Below are 22,437 nucleotides of genomic sequence, written 5' to 3' on the forward strand. Positions count from 1 at the left end.
GGGGCTGGCTAGTTTGGCCAGCTCTCTTTTGCTGGGCCAAACAGAAAGCCCACCTGGGGGCATCAGGAGGCCCCACCTACTGCCAGGCTAGGAATTCGAACTGGGTGCCAGAACTGGCTTCAGAGAGTGGGCACAGCTGTTCAGAGCAGGAACAGGCAAGGGGCAGCCTCTTCCCTTCACAGCCCACTAAACCTCGTGCTGCTGCTTCCAGCCACCATTCAGTGAAAGAGATGGGAAAAAAGCAGCCTGATAGGGAGAATTTCCTTTTCGTTTTGAAAGCTATTAGGGTGTACTAGTTTCCTTTTGGTTTGGCAAGTTCACCAGACGGGTTCGTGGTGAAAACTGAAGCTTTGACAATTTGGTGGTTTTGAGTTGCTGGAGAAGAGGATGAAACATCAGGTCTCTAAACAGAGACTCCACAGGTGGATGTCAGAAAGCCTGTGCTGGGAAGAATATCTTTTCAATGGCAGGCTCATGGAATTGAACCTGCATCTCTTAATGGCAGTCAATATAAATTGCTAAAAATCCTAAAAATAGGTTGACATCAGCTTCAGAAACTCACATGTTGCTATTACATTCTAGCACCAAAACTACATTTTAAATAAAGAAAGAAAGGAAAGAAGGAGGGAAGGAAGGAAGGAGGAAAGGGAGGGAGGGAGGAAGGGAAAGAAGAGGGGAAGAAAGGAAGAAGAAAAGAAAGGAAAGGAAAAAAAGAAAAGATTTTTTTGCAGAGAAAGCTTAGTAAAAGTTCTAATCGGAAACAGACTATTTAGGCAGTGGATTTAAGTGATGTAAAAAATCATAGAGAAAAAACTAGAAATAAACACAGGGTGAAGGTCTAAACATCAGACAGCTGTGGTTGAACTGGGTGAGTATGGAGCTTCAACTAAATCTGATCAATCAAGTACTTCATACAGATTGGTCTTTAAACCATTCCACAGTATCTTAAGGTTCTCCAAATCTAGGACCATTGCAAGATTGAGATGAAGTCAATGAGGTCTGTTGCTTTTACCTGGTATTATCTGCCTGTCAAAAATCAGATGCCAGGGACGCCTGGGTGGCTCAGTTGGTTAAGCGACTGCCTTCGGCTCAGGTCATGATCCTGGAGTCCTGGGATCGAGTCCCACATTGGGCTCCCTGCTCAGCAGGGAGTCTGCTTCTCCCTCTGACCCTCTTCCCTCTCATGTGCTCTCTATCTCTCATTCTCTCTCTCAAATAAATAAATAAAATCTTTAAAAAAAAAAATCAGATGCCACAGGCAGTCATGCAAGGAGGTGGGAGCAAGGACTTTTCTGTGAAATAGGTGTGGGCCCGAGTGCCTGCTCTGCCATTTCCTGGCAAATCCCTGATATCTCCGAGCCTGCTTTGTCATTTACCAGATGGGGGTAAATTTTACTGTATTAGTTACCTACCATGTGTAACAAACTACCAGCAAACTTAGCAACTAAACACACACAAAAAACGGTTATTATCTCATGGAGTTTTTGAGGGTTCAGAATTTGGAAGTGGCTCAGCTGGGTCACTCTAGCTCAAGGTCTCACTAGGTTGCAAGGAAAATGTTTGTTGGGGCCGCAGTCATCTGATGACTTACAGGAGCAGAAGGAGCTGCTTCTAAAGTGGCTCAGTCACAGGGCTGGTACACTGGTGCTGTCGGCAAGAAGCCTTAGTTTCTCTCCACATTGACCTCAACACAGGGCTGCTTGAGTGTCCTCACAACATGGCTGCCTCTTCCCCCAGGACAAGTTTTCCAAGAGAGAAAGGGAGGCAGAATCTCTCATGCCTTCGATGGCCAGCCTTCAAAGCCACACACTGCCTTTTCCACAATGCACTACTGGTTACACGGGTTATCCTTGTTCTGTGTGGGAAGGGAATGAAGAGGCCAGAACACTAGAAGTGGGACACCATCTTGGAGGCTGGCTACCACATTTGTCAAATGTCTTCATTTCTCAAATTAGGGGTAACTATACCCTGATGTTATTATGAGGAATAAACAAGAAAATGCACATGTTGTGCCTTGCTCTCAGTAAAGCCTATCCCCTTTCACTAGGATTTAGGCCAACTTTCATCTGGGGGAGACTAAAACAGCAGGGTACACTCAGTTTAAGTACCACAGAGAGAGTCTGGAAAGTAGGGGAAGCTCAGCCTGAATAGAAATCTGTCAAATTACAACTCAAAAGTAACACCTGAGAGAAGACTGTGAGAGGCAGACAAACAAAGGGGCCTATCTATAGACAGTCTTGGTTTCAAATATTCCAACCTGTTGTTCATAATAAACCACCAGACCACCCAAGCAAATTCCAAATTTTCAGCATCCGAATGACTTCCCAATTTAACTCTTGCACCTGGCATAAACCTTGGTCAGACCAAGTATTCCAACATGGGCGAGGGAGGAAGGGGAAATGGGCCCCTGAATGGGGGAGGCAAATACTTGGGCTTGGGACTAGCCAATCAGAAAAGTCTCAGCAAGAGGGGAATGCTGAGAATTTGAAGGATAAAAGGCTTTAGAATAAGACAAAGAGGAGAAGGTGGCTAAGGCTAATGGACTGCATACTCTTTTAGGAATGGAACCGAGGCTGAGCAAAAAGGGGGTGATTTGATGTGAGGATACAGAGCTGGTGAGAAGTGAGGGAGGGTGGCTGGGGCTCCTTGGGGAAATTCCTCAGAGGCAGTGATTGGAGGTTTTGAGCCAACATCCAAAGGCAGACATGGTGGGGACCCACACTTGAGTGATATTAGAGATGTTGCCCTTGTGGCATTAAGCTGGTTTAGAACCATCTAACACCTCAACACACCTAGGTTAACATGCAGATTTCTGTGACATTTCACCAGGAAAAGTGCCCCCAAGTATTTCCCTAGAACACTCTCTTGATTGCAACCAAACCCCTCATTAGGACCTTTAGGAGCCGGCCCTGCTTCACCCCTGGCTCTCCTCCAGGTCCCCCTCTCCAGAAGCACTGCCTTCCTTTCTGTTCCCCCAAGTTGCCCCTTTGTTCCCATCTCATGGCCCTTGCATGGAAGTTGTCTGGAAATGTCCTAGATCTTTACCTAGAACTTCAGCCCCAAAGAATCCTTTGTTCCCTGCAGCAATTTGGTTCACAGCTTTGTGCAGAGAACACGGAAGCTACTCTCAGGAAGACTCCCGTGGGCCTTCAACCTGGCCCCTGGGCCTTCACAGGTGGTACAAGCAAAACCAAGCCACCCAAGGGCTCCAAAATAAATGTGTTTCTGAAAAGGAAACCGACATTTCACCAGGGACACACCTTGCCTTCCTGGGTCAAGTAATAACCCACCTGGCTATCACTCTCAATCTTTCCTCCTTTTCCCTGAAACAGAGTGGACTCCCCTAAAAGAAAGAATATAGGCCAAGGGCAGAATGGGCTGCGCAAATCAATCAGGGGCAACCCCAATCAATGTGAGGCAGCGGGAGGGCCAACCTTCTGCTGCTTTGTGCTGTGGAAGGTCCCTGCACCATAGCAGTGGTATTAGAGATTCTTGATGTCCATTTCATCCCACAACACATTTCAATACCTGCTGTAGTCAGAGCATGTATAAATGCAGCTCACAACAGAGTCTCTGTGGCTGAAAGGAGACATCATCTGGTTTTTCACTCAGAGACAGTCCCCCAGGCTGCCAGTCTCAGCACTTTCTATAAAAAGTTCTAAAACAGAAGGACTTAAAGGAAACCCCATACATGTAGACACTTTGAGACCAGAAAGAAGAGCTATCTGACAATCTGGGAGGGCCTCTTCTTTCAGTGGCAAAATGTGTTTTTCTACAACCTTCTGCCATGAGAGACCCCACATTGCTTTCCTCTGCTGGTTTTTGTTCCACAGGGATTAAGGATACACATTCTAGAACGAGACGGCCTAGTTCTGAATCCCAGCTCTGTTATTCCTGGATGTGTGGTCTGGGGCAAGTTTCCCCACCTTCTTCTCTGGGCTCAATTTTCGCATCTGTAAAATGAGAAAAACAACAGCTACTCTATGGGGTTGATGGAAGCATGAACTGAGTTAATATCTATATCTATAAAATTTTGTATTAACTCAGATGAAATCCCAGTAAAGATGAGCTATTAATACTAAAACGGTCTTTAATTGAAAATAAAAATAGATGGTAGCTGGAAGCAGAAGAATGTTATATATAATTAAAAAACAAAAAAGAAAAAAAGGCAAAGATGCTATGGGGAACCTAGAACCCATGTTTTTAGCAGCTGCATGTCGTGGTGATCAGAGACAGAGCAAGGGAATGGAAAAATAAGGTTTACTGTATAATGACCAAGATCTTGACATGATGAAGGCCAGAGGTCTCATGCTGTCTAACAGCTGACCTAGCCCTGAATCCCCCCATTGGGGGCTACTGCATCAAATACCCTAATTCTCATTTTCCATGCCCCAACTATAGCTACAGTTTGATCTTGGTGGAAAAAAATCACAAATAAAGCACACCAAAGCCATTTTCTTCCCCAATCTCCTGGAAAGTGGCAGCTCATGTCTATCTACTATGGGGAAGGAGAGTTCCCTTTCCTGCCGTGTAAACATAAGCTGCCCTTTGGTTGAGTCAGGGGGAGGAAAGCCCCAGGCCAACCTCTACTCCATCTGACTTTGCCTGTAAAAGCCAGACATTTGGTACATGAGCTCTCCCGTTGCCCCAAACAGTCTGCACGCTATCTGGAAAGGTTAATGACATTTGTTTATTTCTCACTTGGAGATTCAGGCTCAGGTCCAATCTTAAGGTTTCCATTTAAATGCAGAGCGATATTTCCCCTGCAGGAAAGAGCAGCTGGATCAGGAGGGCATAAATGTCTTACTTCACATAAATAAAAGGAGATTGACCTGGAATAGAAAAGAGTGAACTATAAAAGTGTTTGGTCATATTAAAAAAAAAGGGGGCAAAAAGATCCACAAAATTTTCCTTGGTTGCTTCCCCCTGCTTCCCCAATTTTCAAGTTGCAAACTGAGTCCTGATAAAGCAAGTAGAGACAGGGCTCATTGGGAATTCAGACAACCTGGAATAAAGACACGTGCATGGTACCACAGCCTAATATGATCTGATACAATACCCCAGCTCCATCTGGACCCAGGGTATGTAGGGGAAAGAAAATGATAGAGAAAATGGTGGGTCCAGCCACACCACAGTAAATGCTGGGGATTTCAACTGTTCTTATCTGACTTCACCAAATGCAAGATCATGACCACCATCAAGGCAGTCTGTGGAGCTCCCAGGTGTCAGCTGTAAATTCGCAAAGACTGAGGTTGACATGAGATGGGCAGTGCCATCCAGGACTCAGGTGTCACTGCATCTGAGGTCCTAGAAGGTGCTAATCAGGGCTTTCACCCCAAGTGACACCAATAGGAGCAGTGGCTCTCTAAGACAGTTGGGCTAGGTTGCTCGGGCAGGCTGAGTAGGGCTGTTAGTGACAAAAGCTGGCCAGCAAAGTGGCTGGTGAGTAACAGATGGCTGATCAGACTTTGAATTAAAAAAAAAAAAAATCTCACAATGTATTTTGGCCCCCTTACCAAGTTTCTGGATCTGACACACCAGGGTAGACTTTAGAATACGTTAGATAACAGCCTGGCTATTCTTTGAAAACAAACCCTCCTCAGTTCTCATGACCAATTTGTACTTGTTTGTATTGCCAGGACCCGTTTACATGGGTCACGACCAAAATCCCGAATCTTCCACGATTTATCTCATTCTGTCACCCCCATTTCCAATTCATCAGCAAATCTTGGCACCATCTCCAAAAATATTCTACATCTAACAACCACTTCTTATAGTTGTTACTGCCCCAAATTCAACTCATGCTTCACCACAGACTTCCTAACTGGTCTCCCTGCCACCATCTATCTCCATAGGGTGCCTTTCCCCCCAGGGTAGTTCAAGTAAATTTCCCAAAGTATAAATTAGGGAATGTTACTCTATAGCCTACAACTCTCCAATGGCTCCCCATTTCACCCAAATCCCACCATGATCTGCTTCCAACCAGAGCTCTCTCTCAGCCACACTCTGCCTTCACTAGGTTCCTCCAAATGGGCCCTTTTCCTGACCCACAAACATGCCACGCTTGTTCATGTCTGAATACCCATTACTCTTTCCCAGATTTGCGTGCAGAGTTGCCTTCATGATTTGGGCTTCCTTTGACACCCTTTTCCTGACCACCCTTGCCAAAGCTGCTCCTCTACCTTTCACACCAGTCATCCCATATCCCAATGCACTGTCTTCAAGACCTTCTTGTTTTGTATTATTACTTCATCATTTATTGGTTTACATGTTCTTTGCCTGGGTTTCCCTACTGGTCTATGAGCTCTAGAAAGGCAGAAACCTTTCCTCTCTTGTTGACCTCTGTATGCCCTGTGCCTGTACATAATAGGCAGTGAATGGATCCAAGAATCGAAGTCCATGTAAAATCACTAATTAGATTTTATGACTATGTCTCAAGTTCTTCCCAAAGAGTTTCTGCTGTTTCAGTCCACCTTGTCTTTGGGGTACTTGGTGGCAAGTTGGGACATTCATCCCTACATCTGTCTAAGCCCCGAACACCTGTCAAACAGTTCCTGAGCATGTTTGTGTCAGCCTATGGGGCACTGTAAACTGTACCTCTGATCCATATATCCATCCTCCCCCTGCCCCACATCAGTGTATCAGTCAGTCACTCCTCAAAGATCGATGGAGTGCTTACCATTTGTGGGTAGTATTCTTGGTGCTGCAGATATATTGGAATTAGGTGGAGCTGGGCTGGGCCCTCAGGAAGCTCCCACCACGCATCATGATTCCCTACCAGCAGGAAAGAGCTTCCCTGCAAATCTGAAGCCTCCTCCTGCATCTCACAGTGGATGGGGATGGTGGTGGTCACTGCACACACCCTTCCTGCTATGCTTGGCATTGGGGTATTCTTATTCTACCCTGTGAGGTTAGCAGACCAGCCTTTTACACTGTCCCAGGGCAAGAGCTTGGTGGGGGGTGGGGGGATGTTCTCTCTGCTCAGAGAGACTCAAATGTTCAAAACAGTGCCCAGAACTTGTCTTCATTTTAGATGGTGCCATTTTCTTCATGGGATGGAAAACAGCAGTATTATCTCATCCCCATTGAACTATCAACACTTATAAAGGGACTTTTCATGGAAACCCTTTATAAATCAGTATTCCTTCTCCCGTCTACTCTCTGTGACCCTTACTTTGCTTTATTTTCTTCATAGCATTGACCACCACCTGGCATAATACATCATGTCCTCATTTCACTCCCTCACTATCTCAAACTTTATCAATCTGTCTGCCTGCCTATCTGTCATCTATCTAATGCATCAATCTGTTATCTTTGTTGGGTATTTAACATCCCATAGCCCACTACTAGAATGTAATTTTTTCACTAATATCTCTTCAGTGCTCAGAATGTACTCAGTAAACATTTGTTGCATCAATGAATGAAGTGACTGCCCAAAGAAGAAATGTAATACAAACATTTCCTCCCAGAACACAATCAATGGATTATTACCCTTGCTTTAAATTCATAGATGGCAATACAGAGAGACAAACCACCTTTAATTAACGTTATTGTGCAGACAAGCCTGGGATTGTAAGTACTGGGGATTCTCCGTGTTGGGGACTGGCCATGGCTCATGCCATGGACACTCTGACCATAGCTGCTTGGATCCAAAGCATGAAATCTGGTCTGACAGCCCATGCAATGCCCTATGTGTTGGGGTTGGGGGGAGACAAGAGCTAAGACCAGGAAGGACTCTGGTGGCCACCCAGCAGAAGGCCTTCTTTGTCCTGCTGCAGATACACTTTCATGACTTGTTAACATTCCATGTTCTTTTATCACCGGGAGCTTTCCAACGACTTTTTGCCTGGGGTGGAATTAGAAGGTCATGATTAGACCTCTTCACCTCCCCTAGTGCTGTCTGCAGGCTCTGGCTATGAATAAAGGGCAAGTGTCTTGGTGAGGGGGTGTCTGTGTCAAGTGCTGGGGTGCCTGGATCCCCCCTGGAGCTTTCATGGAGTCCAAGTGTGGGTGTGGCAGGCCCAAGATGCCAGAATGTGCCAGAAGAACGTAAGCTCAGCAGATGCCACACACACATTCCACTCTGGGGTAAAGGGGGCATTTGAGGATCCTTCGAGGGATGGTGAGGGTGACTGCCACACGGAGGGAACTTGCTGGGTAAGGCTCAGGCGAAATTGGCTCTCTGAGCAGGGCCAGACCCCTGCAGCCCTAAAAGTCTCTCAACTTTCTGGTTCTGTGACTGACACACTGCTCAGCCTCTCGGAGCTCAGTTTCTTCTTTTCTAAAACCAGTGTCCTCGACAGTCACAGGGCTGTTGTGAGGACAAAGAGTGTGATGAGAACAGTGCCTGTCACAGGGTGAAGGACTTGAAGTGTGCTGGTTAAAGAGAAATACTATATAAAACATGCATCTCCCTGTCAGATGGGCTTTTTTCCTCCCTGCATTTACCATCAATCCCAGGTTCAGCTGCTGGTGGGGGAGAGGGCCTGGAGGCCCACAGTTCATATCTCTTTCTGTGATTTCACTAAGGGGTAGCCTGGCTCTGGTTCAATTTGGCACCAGCCCACAGGGCAGATTCCTGCTAAGAGCCCCACTTGTCTACACCAGGAGGCAGTGTGGGGGATGCTGTGTTCACTTGGGCAAGATCATGAAAAGAAATGTCATTTGTGCCAAAAAGATGGACTCTCTTCATGGTGTGGTGCCCAGCTGCAATGGGTGTAAAGTTCTGGTCTCCTTGTGCCTTGAAAGTCTTGGCCAACTGAGAATAGCCCTGACCTGAGGTGGCAACCTGAAACCCCATCCCCTTTGCTCACTTTCAAGGAGCAACGTGAGACTTAATTACATGGGAGGAATGTTGGGCCCTGGCTGCCAGAGGCTCCTGCTTTCCTCCTGCCATTTCTGGAAGGGTGCATCTCAGCTCTCAGTGACTGCTACACACACAGGCTGGACGAAGAGAGGCGACCTCTGCATTTTCTCCCACACAGCTGAGGAGTACTGCTTCTGAGTACCTCCTGCAAACTCACATGCAAGCAATGAAAGAAACCAAACATGGCCAAGACCACTTTAAATCGTTTCTCATGGCCTCAGGCTCTACTGAGTTGGAAACGGAAGTGAATTGGACAGAAGGACTCAGAGGGGAGGTCCGATGTGATGGTTAGAGGATGTCTGAACAGTGACATCGAGGACAAAATCTCCAATTAAAAAAATGGACAAAGATTTGCACAGAGTCTCCATCAAAGAAGATACTAGATGGCAAGTAAGCACGTGAAAAGATGTTCACCATCATGACTCATCAGGGATCATGTGAATTAGAACCACAGTGAGGTGCCACCCACACTCACTAGAATGGCTAAGATTGGAACAAAAGGAAACCAGTAACACCCAGTGCTAATGAAGAGTTTCTGCAACCTCACATAGTGTGGGGAATACAAAATGGTTCAGGCACGTTGAAAAACTGGCTGGTGTGTTCTTACAAACGTACTCACCATACAACCCAGAAATCCCATTCCTATGTGATCCACCCCAACAAAATGAAAGCCTATGTTCACACAAAGACCTGTGACGGATCTGTGCACTTTATCACCATCTGTGTTACACCAGCCAAGGGGAAGCAGCCACTGAGGCAGCATGTGATACTGCATAGTAGTCATTCATCTGTTTTATATAATAATCAGGGACCAAAAGCTATACACTTGGGACAGAACTGATCACATTTTTAGTTCTGGGGAGAAGAAAATGTGAAGGTGGTTCTTGATTACCCTAAGCCAATTGGGTTACTCTAGTTCCTTTACCACAATGACTGGTTCAGGATGGTCAGGTGACTCAAGTTGGCCCACTCAGATTTTTGTTTGATCATGCCAGGTGGGGGATGAGAGGTATGGTGGGTAGGGAGACATTCTTCTCTTCTGGTCAATGTGGTGTGTGTCTGTGAGTCATGAAACCACTACAGTCATCTTTTGCCTCAAAGGATAGTCTGAGGAAGGAGTCAGAGAAGGTTAGTGATAAGATAATCACAGAAAGTGGGCTGGAGCCCTGAGCAAACCATGCCTGATATCCATTTTCCTCTGTATTTTCAGAGACACCGATAAAGTCCCTTCATTTAAGAAGCCAGTTAGAGGTGAGGATTTTTTTGTTACCTGAACCTGAAAGCCTCTTAACTAATCTATATGTGGGTCCAAGAATGGATCTGATTTCAGGAGATCATTTCAAGGAGGTAGAATAAGCCAGAGACAAGTGCCATAAGCCAAAGTCAAAGGTCACGAAGAGATCTGGGATGAGGATGCAGAGGCCATCAAGATGGAGCAGTGCAGAGGTGGGTGACTTTAATGGAACTCGGGGCTGGGAACAGGTGTGTGTCAGGGGGAAGATCAGGTGTGGGGCCCTGTCAGTACCTGGCCTTGTAGGGGCATTGGGAATGGGCCAGGGAAAAGAAATGACCAGGAGACAGTGAGGGCTGACAGCCTGTTATAGGACTGGGGCATCAAGCAGGGATAGTTCACGTTGCCTGGGCCAACTGCCCAATGAGGGCTGCCTCTTGCCCAAGGCCAAGCGTGGTCCACGAATTTGAGCTAAGTTGAGCCTGCAGATGGGGCTCAAGCAGGTACATCTGCTCTTCTGAGTTCAGTTGGTCTCAAACTAGGGCTGGAGATTTGCCTTTGAGCAAGGTCTTCCTGAGGCAGGTAGCCAGCTGATGTCACTAGGAGAAATTCTTATTTTACTGGAATGTGATAGATCCAGGGACTGCTCCAGATAGACCCGACTCTGGCCTTTGTTTCCTCCCACACCACAAATTTTCCTCTCCTACTCACTGGATCAAATAGTAAAGCATCCTGCATCCAGGGTGAGGCCTTCAGAGGGACCTGCCCCTCGAGTACTCCACGAATCACTCTTGTATACTTTCATCTCCCTTTCTAGGAGGAATGACAGACCTCCAGCCCCTGTTTCCAGGGATGTGTGTGGGGTTTTTCATTCTCACCTGTTTGGTCCCTCAGCCTCTTGGAGAATCTGGATGCTCCTCAGAACTGGAACATGGTTAAGTGATGTGTCGGGTTTTGTCTGGAGAATGATAAGCGAGGAACCAAGGTGGACAGGGTAAACCGGGATGATCTGTGGGTCTCTTACTGTGTTTATCAGCCTGAATCCTCCAATCTGTTTTGTGGAAGTGAAAGTCCAGCAGTAGATGATGCCATCTGATTACAAGAGAATCTTCTAGCCCAGCACTGGTTGGGCTGAGTACTTCCAGCGCCCATCCCAGGGCACCACTATTGTGTGGACAGGTCCCTTCTTTGCATTGCCCCCAGCTCCCACACTACCTACTTCTGGAGAACACAGAAATGCTAGAGATAACCATAATAATGCAATAACAACATCTGGGGAGTTTTAAGTCATAGGCTCCCCAGGAAGAAGGAGAATGGTTTTTACAGTCAGCTGATGTGGGCTCCAATCCAGGCTTCACTAGCTCAAGGTAGCCCCTCTTGTACCAGGTACCCTCTCCCTTGCTGTAAATGATGATAATACTGTCTTAAAGCTCAGTAGGTGTATTTCTACAAATATTTATAAAGCACATTGTGGTGCCTGCACACTGGGAAAGTTTAATAAATGGGAGTGAGGGTTTTGTGTGTGTGTGTATAAAACATTAACATTAAACCAGATCGAATTATATATATATATATAATTATATAATAAATATAATTTCGATCTGGTTTTTCTTATTTTTTCCACTTCTCTGCTGAAATTCCCCATCCATTCATTTATTTTTCCCATCTGTCCCTATTTAAGATAGATACTTTAAATTCTTTTCCGCTAATTCTTATATCTGTATCATCTGTGGTTTGCTTCTGCTGCTGCTTTTCCTTGGTTATGAGTCCTATTGCCGCCTCCTCACAGGTTTTGGATTTTATTATTACATCCTGGAAATTATATACAGAAGAAAAGTGAGAACTGAAGAATAATACTGATTATTTTTTCCCCCCAGAAATGTCAAGTTCTGCTCTCATCTGCTGGCTAAAGCGAGGAAGTGATTATTCAGATTTCAGCAAGTGTTCATTCGACTGGGGCTGATCCGTGGATCACCTCTGGTTAGCCCCACCTCTCCCACCCAGCTTCTGCAGGAAGGGCTAGTCTCCTAATTCTTAGGGTTGAATTTGGGATTCCTCGATTTCGGGGACTGGGAGATTGTGAGAGATGGTGCAGATGGAATGATCTCTTTCTGCTTCTCGGTCCTGCCTTCACTTGTGTTTTTCCCAGCAAATTTGGGGTGGGGTGGAGAGGACTATCGTCCTCTGTTGAGCATATTATTATTGTACCTGATAGTATTTCAGACTCCAGGACACCCCAGCTATCTCCAGTACCACCCGTAGCTCGGCTGGCTTCATCTCCGCCCTGCAAAGTTCTGGATCTTCACATCCTTTTGCTCTCCTTCCATCTAGATCTGCCAGGACTCAGATCACTGATAGAGGGCTCCTCTCTCTGGAAGTCAGTACATCAAGTCTCTCCTGCCTCCACTGTTCTCTGATGGTTTCATATACAAGTATGATTTTTATATTATCCAGATTAGTTTTTGGTGTTCCCATGGGAGCCAAGGTCTTCTGTGTCCTAACTGGAAGCAGCAAGTGCCTAGAATGGTAGCTGCTATTTTTAGCACTAGAGGAAATTCCCTAAATGCAAGACGTCCGGGCCCTGAACTCTTAATAGCCAGCCTAGTGCTGAAGCTCGTGTTTCATTCAGGAGAGTTGAAAATGAGACCGTGCGGGTGGCCTATCTTTAAAGGCTTAGTTGAGTTTCTAGCAAATGCGTTATGGGCCGCACTCCTATCTCTCTACCTTTACCATTTCGGGTCCTTCCAGGGCCCAGCCTCTATGTCTCTTTGCTTGGGGGTTTTCTCCCAAGGTCCACCCTGCCCATGTCCAGCAGGAACAGTCCTTACCAATGACTGGAGGAGGCTGGTGGATAAACACCCTGGTTCCCTTTCTCCTAGGTTGGATACCTTAGAGACCTGTGTTCTAGACAGTCTCCCATTCCCCCAGAAGAAATAAATCCCAGCTGCCCACAGAGGTAACTTACTTGCTAAACACACTTTCCTTGGCTATTTTCTCTTCCTGGCCTCACTGACTCCCTCCCTGGCATGTCCTGGGATCACCTTTCAGATCAACTCCCTGTCTTGGAATCACTGCCTAGATTCTCCCGTGGAAACCCAACTGAAGGCAGGCTTCAATTCAGATGTGCAGCCTCTGGGTACTCCTTGGGTTTGTGTAAAGGAGCCAGCATGGACAGGTGTTATTTGGAGCAAGGTGAAGTCAGCCAATGTTAGATGGACCTCTCCAGGGAACATCAGGCACATTTCAAGAATGCCAGGAGTGCTGATGCTGGAGTTCTTTATTATAAACTGGAGCCATCTGCCGGCCTGTAATAAACGGAATATGACCATCCTAATCTGGGATGCACTTAAACTGTTTACTCTCTCCTGGTGGTTATGTCTTTAAAGCCTAACATGCGCTGGATGTTGGATTTAAATTCATAAGTACATTTTTTTTTTTGCAAAATTGGCATGAAGTTCTTGCCACACAATATGCAAAATACATTAGTATGTTGCATCGAGAGCTTAGTGTTCTCTCTCTTATTATTTTTTGTTTCAAATAAAGCAAGCTTGTAGGACCACAGCCCCGTACGTGTCTTGTGGGGATGCCAAGAACTGCTCTAAAAGCCACTTTCTAAGAAGCAATTTTCTTCTTGTCCCATAAAACTCCCCAAAGCACCTTAGGCGAACACCAGAGCGCTGGGTATGTTTGCAAACTGCAAATACGGCAGACATTTAATTACATCGAATTCATCAGAACCCTAATTGAGACAGGAACTCAAACCTTACTGCTTAATTACTTTGATTTCAGATGAGTAACAGACTTGGTCATGAGCAGCCCTTCAGGCCGGAATACATTAGAAAGAGGCCCGCGGGCCCTCGCGGGGAATTCTCCCAGCCAAATGAAAGTGTGGAGCCACATAAATATGTGCCTAGAAGTAAATCCCTCACATGCTAAGTGAGACCCATGATTGGATTTATTAATCAGTTCAATTCCCAATATCCATCCCTTGCTGTGGTGTTCCACGGCACTGGCCCCACCACCTGGGAATGCTTCTCAGTGTATAAGGCAGGATTTATTTCTCACCAATTTTTCCTTTCCCTCCCACTGATGAGACAGCATGGAGGCGAAGCCTGGTCCTCTGAGATCGCTCTTCTATCAACATCTCCTCATTTTTTATTTTCATTTAGAACACCTTCTCCCTGACCTTCATTCCCTTCCCCACCTGGCCCCAGGGAGATGTTCCACCAACTTCTTGGCCAAATGATCATAGTGACTTATGGTGGGATTTGGAGGTGAGGACCGCATGGATCCTTATTCTTTTGAGAGCCAATAATGGTATTTTTTATTGAGCATTTACCAGGTAGGCTGACTCCTGCTTAATGCTGAACATGCTCTGGTTCACCCTTATGGCGACGCTGGGTGGTAGGTGGGCTTATACCCTCCCACTCCATAGATTAGAAAACAGGCTCAGAGGAGTGATAAAGTCACTCTCCAAGTTTTCATGGCCAGCAAAGGGCAGAGTCTGGATTCAAACCCAGGCCAGTCTGAGTCCCCGACCCATGTTCTTTCCAAAACATAATTTGCTCTGTCTGCAAAGGTTTCCGGGATTCTACAAACTGCTGAAAGAAGAGAGGTGGATGGCCTTAGCAACCCCCAAGTGGGCACAAGACAAGGAAAACCAGAAGGAAGTGCTGTGGCATCCAGAGTCATCACGCAGGCAACTTCTAACACCATGGTGGCAGCTACTTCTCTCTGCGAGACGAGCTTGCAAAGACCTTCCAGACGGGGGAAAGTGACTGAGCACTTCAGCACGTGCTGAAGTTCAGGAAGCAATCTGCCTTTTAAGCAGGTGTTCTAACCAAGCCAGTGATTAACCACATTGCTAATAAATTATGAATACAAATGAATGCAAGCCACTTCATATGTAATTAGTTGCCTGGCATTTACTAGATACCTCCCTGTCATTTGTTTCATTTCTTTACGTTACTTCTCCCCCTTTGGGCTCGCCTTTTCATCAAGCCGCATGTACAAATGACTAATGCACTAATGACAACACGCATAATGGCCGGGCTAATAATCATACTGCTCATGGTGACAATGCTAATTAAGAGAGTGTGAACAGCAATAGCCTCTTCTGCAGGATGTGACTACTCATCTCCGCAGGGCAGTGAGAAGACGGCTACAAGACGAGATCCACGCAAGTGTACCAAAGGCAAAGACAGAGCCTCGTTTTTTGGTTTTTGGTTTTGGGGGGGCACTACCAATATTTATAAGAGGTCTAAAAAAGACACCATATTGTGGGTCCACAAAATCTAAGACTAGAGATGATGGATCAAAAAGATGAGAAAAAATAAAATGTCAGTAGCAAATTGGGCAGAACTCAGCCACCACGTATGGATACACCTGTGGGCTCTGGAGCCCATTCCTGGAGAGATCGAGGTGTCCTTCTGCCTGTCACCCAGAAGCAGCCAACTCATCAGGCAATCTGAACTAATCAATGGGCATGAAATGATGGCATTTAGAAACAGGCAGTGGAGAACAGCAACGGTGTCCCAGGTGCCTCCTGCAGAGACCTTCCAGTTCAAGTTAGAGAGACGGGCAGGGTGGGCGCCCCTGGCTGGCTGACTGGACAGCACAGGGGCCCAGAAAAGGGTGTGGAAGGAGGTTCAAATGGTGCTTTCTTTAGCCTTCAAACTAGCCAACACCTTTAGCAGGACCCTGTGTCCTCCACAGTGAGGGAGCTGGTTAGGATCACCAGGCTTTTCAGTAATGCAAGCGGAGTGCCCTAAACGGGCTTCTAGAAGGTGCTTTTCCTAGAAGACATTCAAAGTCTGGGTGTCTGGGCAGAGCTCAGGATCAAAGTTCCTATGAGGGAATTAGGACGTCGGAGCCGGCAAACCCTTGGGTGCCTCAGCATCGCCCAGGCTACCAGTGAGCCTTGCACTTAGGTGACTTCTGGGTGTCTTCCCAGGACTTTCCAGACAGACACCAGACCCCAGGACACTCCCTGGAAGTAGAACAGCCTCATAGACAAAATGCAGGCATGCAAAGACCCTCAGGATACCAAAAGTAAGCTAAAGTAACCATGTAAATAAATTGCTTGATGGCTGTCACAAAACTGTCCTATGCTGTGACAGCTGCAAATGGTTTTTAGCAGAAAAAAAAATCTGTCGTTTCCTCTCTCTCTCTTACTTGCTTTATCGCCAGTGAGTCAAAGCCGTACCTTAAATTGTTCTAGGTCATTTCAGTTCAGATCATGACATTCAAAATGAGCTCTACACCTTCAGATTCGTAGCCTGCACCTTCAGGCTGGTTAATTATTTATGTGGACCCGGGTGCTCTGTACGCCATCAACATGGACACCAAACAATGGTGCCTGACATTTTCCAGTCCCAGGTGGGTAGCCTCCTGGGGCGTGAGATCCCATGTCACTGCTGCCCGAGACCATTGGCCCCCATGCTGACGGCGCTCCTGCCCCACCTCTGTGCTGCCCCCTCCGAGCCCACACCACGTTCTGCCGCTGGCCTTACCTGCCCAGCAAAGAGCCCGCAGACACCGATGATGCACAGGATGTTGAACACCGCGGAGCCCACGATGGTCCCGACTCCCACGTCACCCTTGGTGATGAAGACCCCTGAAACAGACCTAATGTCAGCCTGGCTGTTGTGGCCAGTTGCATTCTAATGTGGGCGTGGGGTTGTTTTCACAAGTGTTAGTCAGACAGCTCTCAGGGTCCACGGGAAACGGCGGAGGACGGGAGAGAGTTTTAAAATCTGCCCTGCGGGGGGCGGGGGGTGCCTGGGTGGTTCAGATGGTTAAGCGTCTGCCTTTGGCTCAGGTCATGATCCCAGGGTCCTGGGATCAAGCCCCGCATCCGGCTCCCTGCACAGCGGGGGGCCTGCTTCTCCTCCTCCCTCTGCTTCTCCCCTTGCTCATGTTCTCTCTCTCTCTCGTATCTCTGTGTCTCGAATGAATAAATAAAAAAAAAATCTTTAAAAAAATAAAATAAAATAAAATAAAATCTGCACTGGGGCTATTGTTCCATGGGGGCATTGGCACAGGAACTGGGACACATTCATGTAAAGTGAAACTGTCACTTGAGTAAAATAGTAACAGCAACCACAGCGGGGTGGGAAGATGGTGTTCTGCTCCTTGGGCTCTTGAGAGTCTCATTTCCTATTAGCCAACCCACTGGAAGGCTGTCTGTCCCCACAGTCCTTGACCTTAAGAGAGGGCAGGGCTGAGATATCCCAAGATCATCACCTACCTATGACAGATGTGAACAGCTCTGGGGCCGAACTGCCTGCTGCCATGAATGTGGCCCCGGCCACATCTTCACTGAGGTGCAGGCGCTATAGAGGAGCAAGGACAAAGCACAGGTGAGTTGGGATTCCCCTGGGAACAGAGGCGATCATGACTACTGAGGTCCCGAGCTCAGGGCCTCCCATAACCTCCCCCCTCCCCCACAACTGGCCTTTCCTGCACCATCCCCTGCTGGGACACTGCTCCTCTGGCCATCCTCCTCAGGGGCAGGATCAGGGAGAGGGTTGCATATCTCTGTGAGTTAAAGGCTCTTGACAAGATCTAGGAATCCCCACCCCAGAAGCCCCAGGTGTTGTGCCGATGACAGGGGGAAGTGGGGTGGGTTGGTGTGAGGCACTATGGGCGTCTGCCTCCTTTCTAAAGGGTGTGCCACTCACTTCCCTCCATGTTGCCAAATAGCCTTACTTCTTAAGAGATGGCCAAATCCACATTTTTACGCAAAACATCCCGATTTTTTTTCAATACTCCGCCTATCCCAGGCTAAATGAGGTAATCAGTTTGCAAGTCTTGATTCTAGGAGGTTACAACAGCTTTGGGGGTGGAGGGGTCACCCTCTTGAAACCTACTGCTCGTCATTAATGCAGTTGGGAGAATGAGGGGTGGGGTTGAGACCGAGTGGAAAGGATGAGGTGCCCTGTCAAGATGTCCTGTACAATGAACCCTCCAGGTTACTCTGTCTGTTAACTCAAAAGGTGATCTGCAAGAAGAGGAGACAAATATATATATATTTGAGGCTGGTTAGCGTGTTTAGCCTTTCTGCATTCAGTCATGACCCAGAACGTAAGCTGCTGGCTGTCAGTAACTAGCCTGTTCCCTCTTGGGTCCCAGCCAGGAGGTGCTAGTCTTGAATGACAATAGTCCCTCTTCCCAGCGCACGGGCAGCTGCACTTCCATGCTCAGCCATGGAGGGGCAGCATGGCCTCGGCGTGGGCCACTGGCTCCCCGGACCAGCAACAGGCTGCAGTGGGAGCCCTAATGGAGCTCTTTGATCTGGAGTCCTGGGGATCCCTCACTCTGGACTGAACAGCTCAACTTCAAATGCGACTCTAAGATGGAGGTGCTGATACCTCAAGTTGAAAGCTGTGGCTGTGAGGGATGCAGGTGAGACCCCAGACACGAAGTCCCTGAAGGTAACCTAACACAGAGCTCACACTCTTTGGTAGTCAGTCAAGACTTGCCAGGAGCTGTGAGCCTGGGAGTGCTGTGTCTGTTCCAGCTCAGGGTCCATGATGGGCATTAGACATAGAGTCCACACCTTGAGCTCATCTCCAGTTCCTCTCTCTCTCCTTCAAACACTGAGTTTCCTTCTTCCCCCATGTTTCCTTACATCCCCTCCTCTCTCATCCCTAATTCACTTGGGCCCTGGCAACAGCTTGCTGGATGCTCCGAATCACCAGCTAGGGAGGGGTAGGGTCTTCCTGCCTCTGGATGCCTCTATCAGAACATAGTTGTCAAGAGCCTTCCCGGCTCCCTCCTGAGACCTGGTAACCACTGATGCCCTAGCCTTGCCTTCCCCAGGGTTCCTCAGAGGCCAATTCCAGTCCTGGGTTCTTCTCCCATGGTCCCGGAGCTCAGACTCTCCTCTGCACAAATATCCTTCCTTGAAATGTGTTGCCTTGAAATGTGAAAAATGCCTCCAAGGGCTGCTCCACTCCTGTCCCTGCACAAGCCCCTCCCTTACCCCCCACCCCAATCAAGCTGTGCCTCCCCTTTCCTCTCTCTCTACTTTCCAAGTACACAGAACTTCATCCAGCCCCCTGTGTGCCTCACCCCGGAGCTGCTCTGTGCCCTATGGCCCGTGGATGGCAAGGACCATGCTCTATTTCATATCATGTCCTCCCCAAGGCGGGGTGTGCTCACAGGTGCTATGGATTTCCTCTACGGAGTAGAACACCTCCTGACAAGAATACATACGTACATGTCTATGTAGGGTCGTAAATTTGCTATAAAAAAAAGTTGTGTGGGAAAGAGAGTAGTTTGCTTTGCATAATGAATAGAGTACCACGTGGTGGTATTTGAGAGATCACAAATGACCCTGGTTATGGGTGCTTCAGCACCTCCTCTCCTGCTACATAAGGTGACCCTGTGCTCAGGTGACATCACTTGGGACAAAGGGCTCCCACACGTGTCCAGTGCCCATCTCAGATGCCACCTCATCGCTTTCCTCCTTCTGCCCGATAAAGAAACCTCCTCCCGAGGCCCCTCCAGGGCTCCTGTGGTCTGATTCTCTTTTATTTATTTAAACTACAAAAACCAAACAGATTTCTAGGATGTAGAAGAAACTGCTTAAGTGAACGATCTCTAAGTGTGGTTTCTGGACCAACAGCCTCAGCATCACCTGGGCAACTTGGGTCCTCCGCTGCCCCCTAAGAACTAATGAATCAGACCTTCGGGGGGGGGTGGGGGCTGGGGGGAGGGAAGAGGAAGGATGACCAAGGGGAAGGATGACTGAGAACTACACGAGGACACGAGTCCCAGATGGGAGGCGTGTCTGGGAGAGAGCCTTTTGGAAAACAGGATTCTAAATTAAAAATAAAGTGGAAAGCTTCCAGATAAAGGAAACTAGTTCAAAACAGATGGAGACGAAAGAGGCGAGAGAATGAAAGTGTTCTAAATACGCTGAATATTTTCTGATGAAAGGGCTGTCATTTGGTCTTTAACCTGACGTTCCCCAGGCTGAGTGAGAACAGAGTCCCTTTCCTGTTCTCTGTGGCCTGTTCTTTCATCGTCTCGCTTCTCGGGCCTCCGCTTGGCACATTTCTGCACATGTACAGAGAGGGGCAGGGTGGTGGAGGTGTGTGGCTGAAGACCTCCGGCTCCGCAAGGACCCCACGAGGGAGGTCACGGATGCGGAAGGAAACAGAGGAGGGGAAGATGGGGGACGTAGAGGGATTTAAAAGAGGAAAAGAGAACAGGGAAGTAGAACACAAATATCACCACGAATTGTCAAATGGAGCAGGGAGAGCTGGCAATGTGTGTGAAAGCCCAACTATGGGTCAGAGCCCTGATGTTCTAAACGGACCGATGGAGTTTTGTGCTAATGTTGTCGGTCGCTCAGATGCACACTGATGTCTGGTGCTCCCGCCCAGGCATGGAGGGCTCCCCAGGACCTCCATGAAGGAGGCTGGAGCAGCACAGTTGCACCCCCTGCCCAGACATGCTGAGAATATAAGGCTTTTACCTCACAGATCTTTTCCAAGGAGGGGACGAAGAAGTCGTCACACACAATGGCTAGCGCATAGAACATGTACATGGCCTGGAAGAGAGGAAAGAAGGGGTTAAAGTCACAGTCAAGGCAGAGTCACAGGGTGAGGGCCTGGCTACCCTCTGCTTTAATAACACCCTCTGGCATCATGGACACAACATCTTACCCAAAGTACAAAGACTGCAATGCCTGGGAGGCCCTCCGTGATCTCACCTCTCCTCTGACCTCATCATCTACCGCTCTCCCCCTTGTCCACCAAACATACTATGGATGCCTGCCTCAGGGCCTTTTCACCTGCTGTTCCCTCTGCCCAAATCACACTCCCCTCAGATGACCTTGGCTCACTCCATCATGTCCTTCAAGTCCCTGGTTCAATGTCAACCTAAGCAAGGGACCTGGGACTCCCCTACCTCCCATTTCTCTGTATCCACCTTATCCTGATTTGTTTTTCTTGACATATTAATTTGTTTGTTGTCTGTCTTCCTCACTAGAAGTCCATGAGAATATGGACTTTATCTTATTTATCTCCAGCACTTAATAATATATGTGCAATGAAGGAAAAAATAAACGAATACTTCAAGTGAGGCTGTTCACTGTGCTGTTCCCTGCAGGACAGGCTCTGCAATCTTGCTTCCTGTCAGCTATGACCAGAGAAACCCCTGGAAGTCTACTGTTTGGCCATAAATTACCTCTTTACCTATTTAACGCCAGGTTTCTTCTCTAATTAATAAAATCTTATTGGGATTTCATTCATTGTTGGTTGACCACCTAGCACCCATCCTTCACTCCTTCCTAATGGGACCCCAGTTTCATCCCAATATCCACCATGTTCCCTGGGAAGGTGACTCCACCCCTTCCTCCAGGAGTAGCTACTGACTGGCCAATCAGTATGCAGTGTTTCCCACTGATGGTTCAGGGGTGGACACATGACCTGGGCTGGCCCAATGAGATGGCAGGAAAGGCCTTAGAGTCCTTGCCAGTGGGTGCCATTTCCCAACTTCTGGCACTGGTTATAGACAAGGAAGCTGGAAGTCCTGACTGCCCCTGGCGGCCATATTGAGGGAAATTGGACATGAGATGAAGTTGACCCTGAGTAACTTAATGGCATCACCAAGCCAATGAGCACATGGTGCTGGAGCATGCCTGCCTCTGGACTTTGTAACAGGGCATTCAGGCCAGTCTGATTTGGAGTTTTCCTGTTACTTGCAGCCCAAAGCATCAAATGGGTACAGTGGGTCATCCTTCAAGTTCCAGTATCCTTAGCAGTAACACCGCTTTCATGTTTTCATCTCTCAACATCTTTTCCTTCTGAGCATTGCTCCACCAGACAGAGCTTCAGTCACACTTTCCCAACCTCCCTCAGCACAGGGCACAGGCACATGACCCAGGCTAGCTGCCTGGACACTCCCTTCTCTGTCACACAGTGGTGGGTGGGCAAAAGGTCTGCAAGGGGCCAAGGAGGGACTGACAAAGAAGCTGGGAGAGAGGGACTCTCTCTTTATGAGATATAAACACCACCCAAGTCTGGAGCTGTCCAAGAATGCAGCTCACATAGTAAGAAGACTATCAAGGAGATGGGACAGGTAGACAGACAGACAGACACAAACACACACACACACACACACACACACAGATACATACATACAGACACACACATTTACACAGATAGACACACACATTCACACAGGTGCTCAATGACACCACATGAACTCTGGACCCAGCTCAGTCTGAAGCCAAATTCGACTTTCCAATTTCATGAGCCAATAATATGCCTTTTACACTTAAGATGACTTAAGCGGAGTTTCTGTCACTTGCAGCTGTCCTTCATGA

At 47.6% G+C, this 22,437-nt stretch overlaps 1 protein-coding gene across 5 annotated transcripts in view; it reads right to left on the reverse strand.

The window, feature by feature from the left end:
- The window catches only part of SLC24A3 (solute carrier family 24 member 3), a 477,466-nt gene that overhangs the window by 113,446 nt on the left and 341,583 nt on the right, over positions 1-22,437 (reverse strand). For 4 of the 5 annotated variants that reach the window (XR_015768980.1, XR_015768979.1, XM_088026688.1 and 1 more), the window contains exons 4-6: positions 20,584-20,658; positions 17,347-17,431; positions 16,610-16,713 (exon numbers count right to left, since the gene is read on the reverse strand). Coding sequence is in view for 3 of the 5 variants with exons in the window: in XM_088026688.1 (XP_087882814.1) it covers positions 16,610-16,713; positions 17,347-17,431; positions 20,584-20,658 (264 nt within the window). In the remaining 2 variants the exon portion in view is untranslated. The remainder of the gene's footprint in view (positions 1-16,609; positions 16,714-17,346; positions 17,432-20,583; positions 20,659-22,437) is intronic. The other variant, XM_088026689.1, reaches the window with a different exon arrangement.

The sequence above is a fragment of the Eumetopias jubatus genome, unplaced genomic scaffold, assembly GCF_037043125.1.
Source record: "Eumetopias jubatus isolate StellerSeaLion01/CBP00866 unplaced genomic scaffold, mEumJub1_p1.0 scaffold_9, whole genome shotgun sequence".
Lineage (NCBI taxonomy): Eukaryota > Metazoa > Chordata > Mammalia > Carnivora > Otariidae > Eumetopias > Eumetopias jubatus.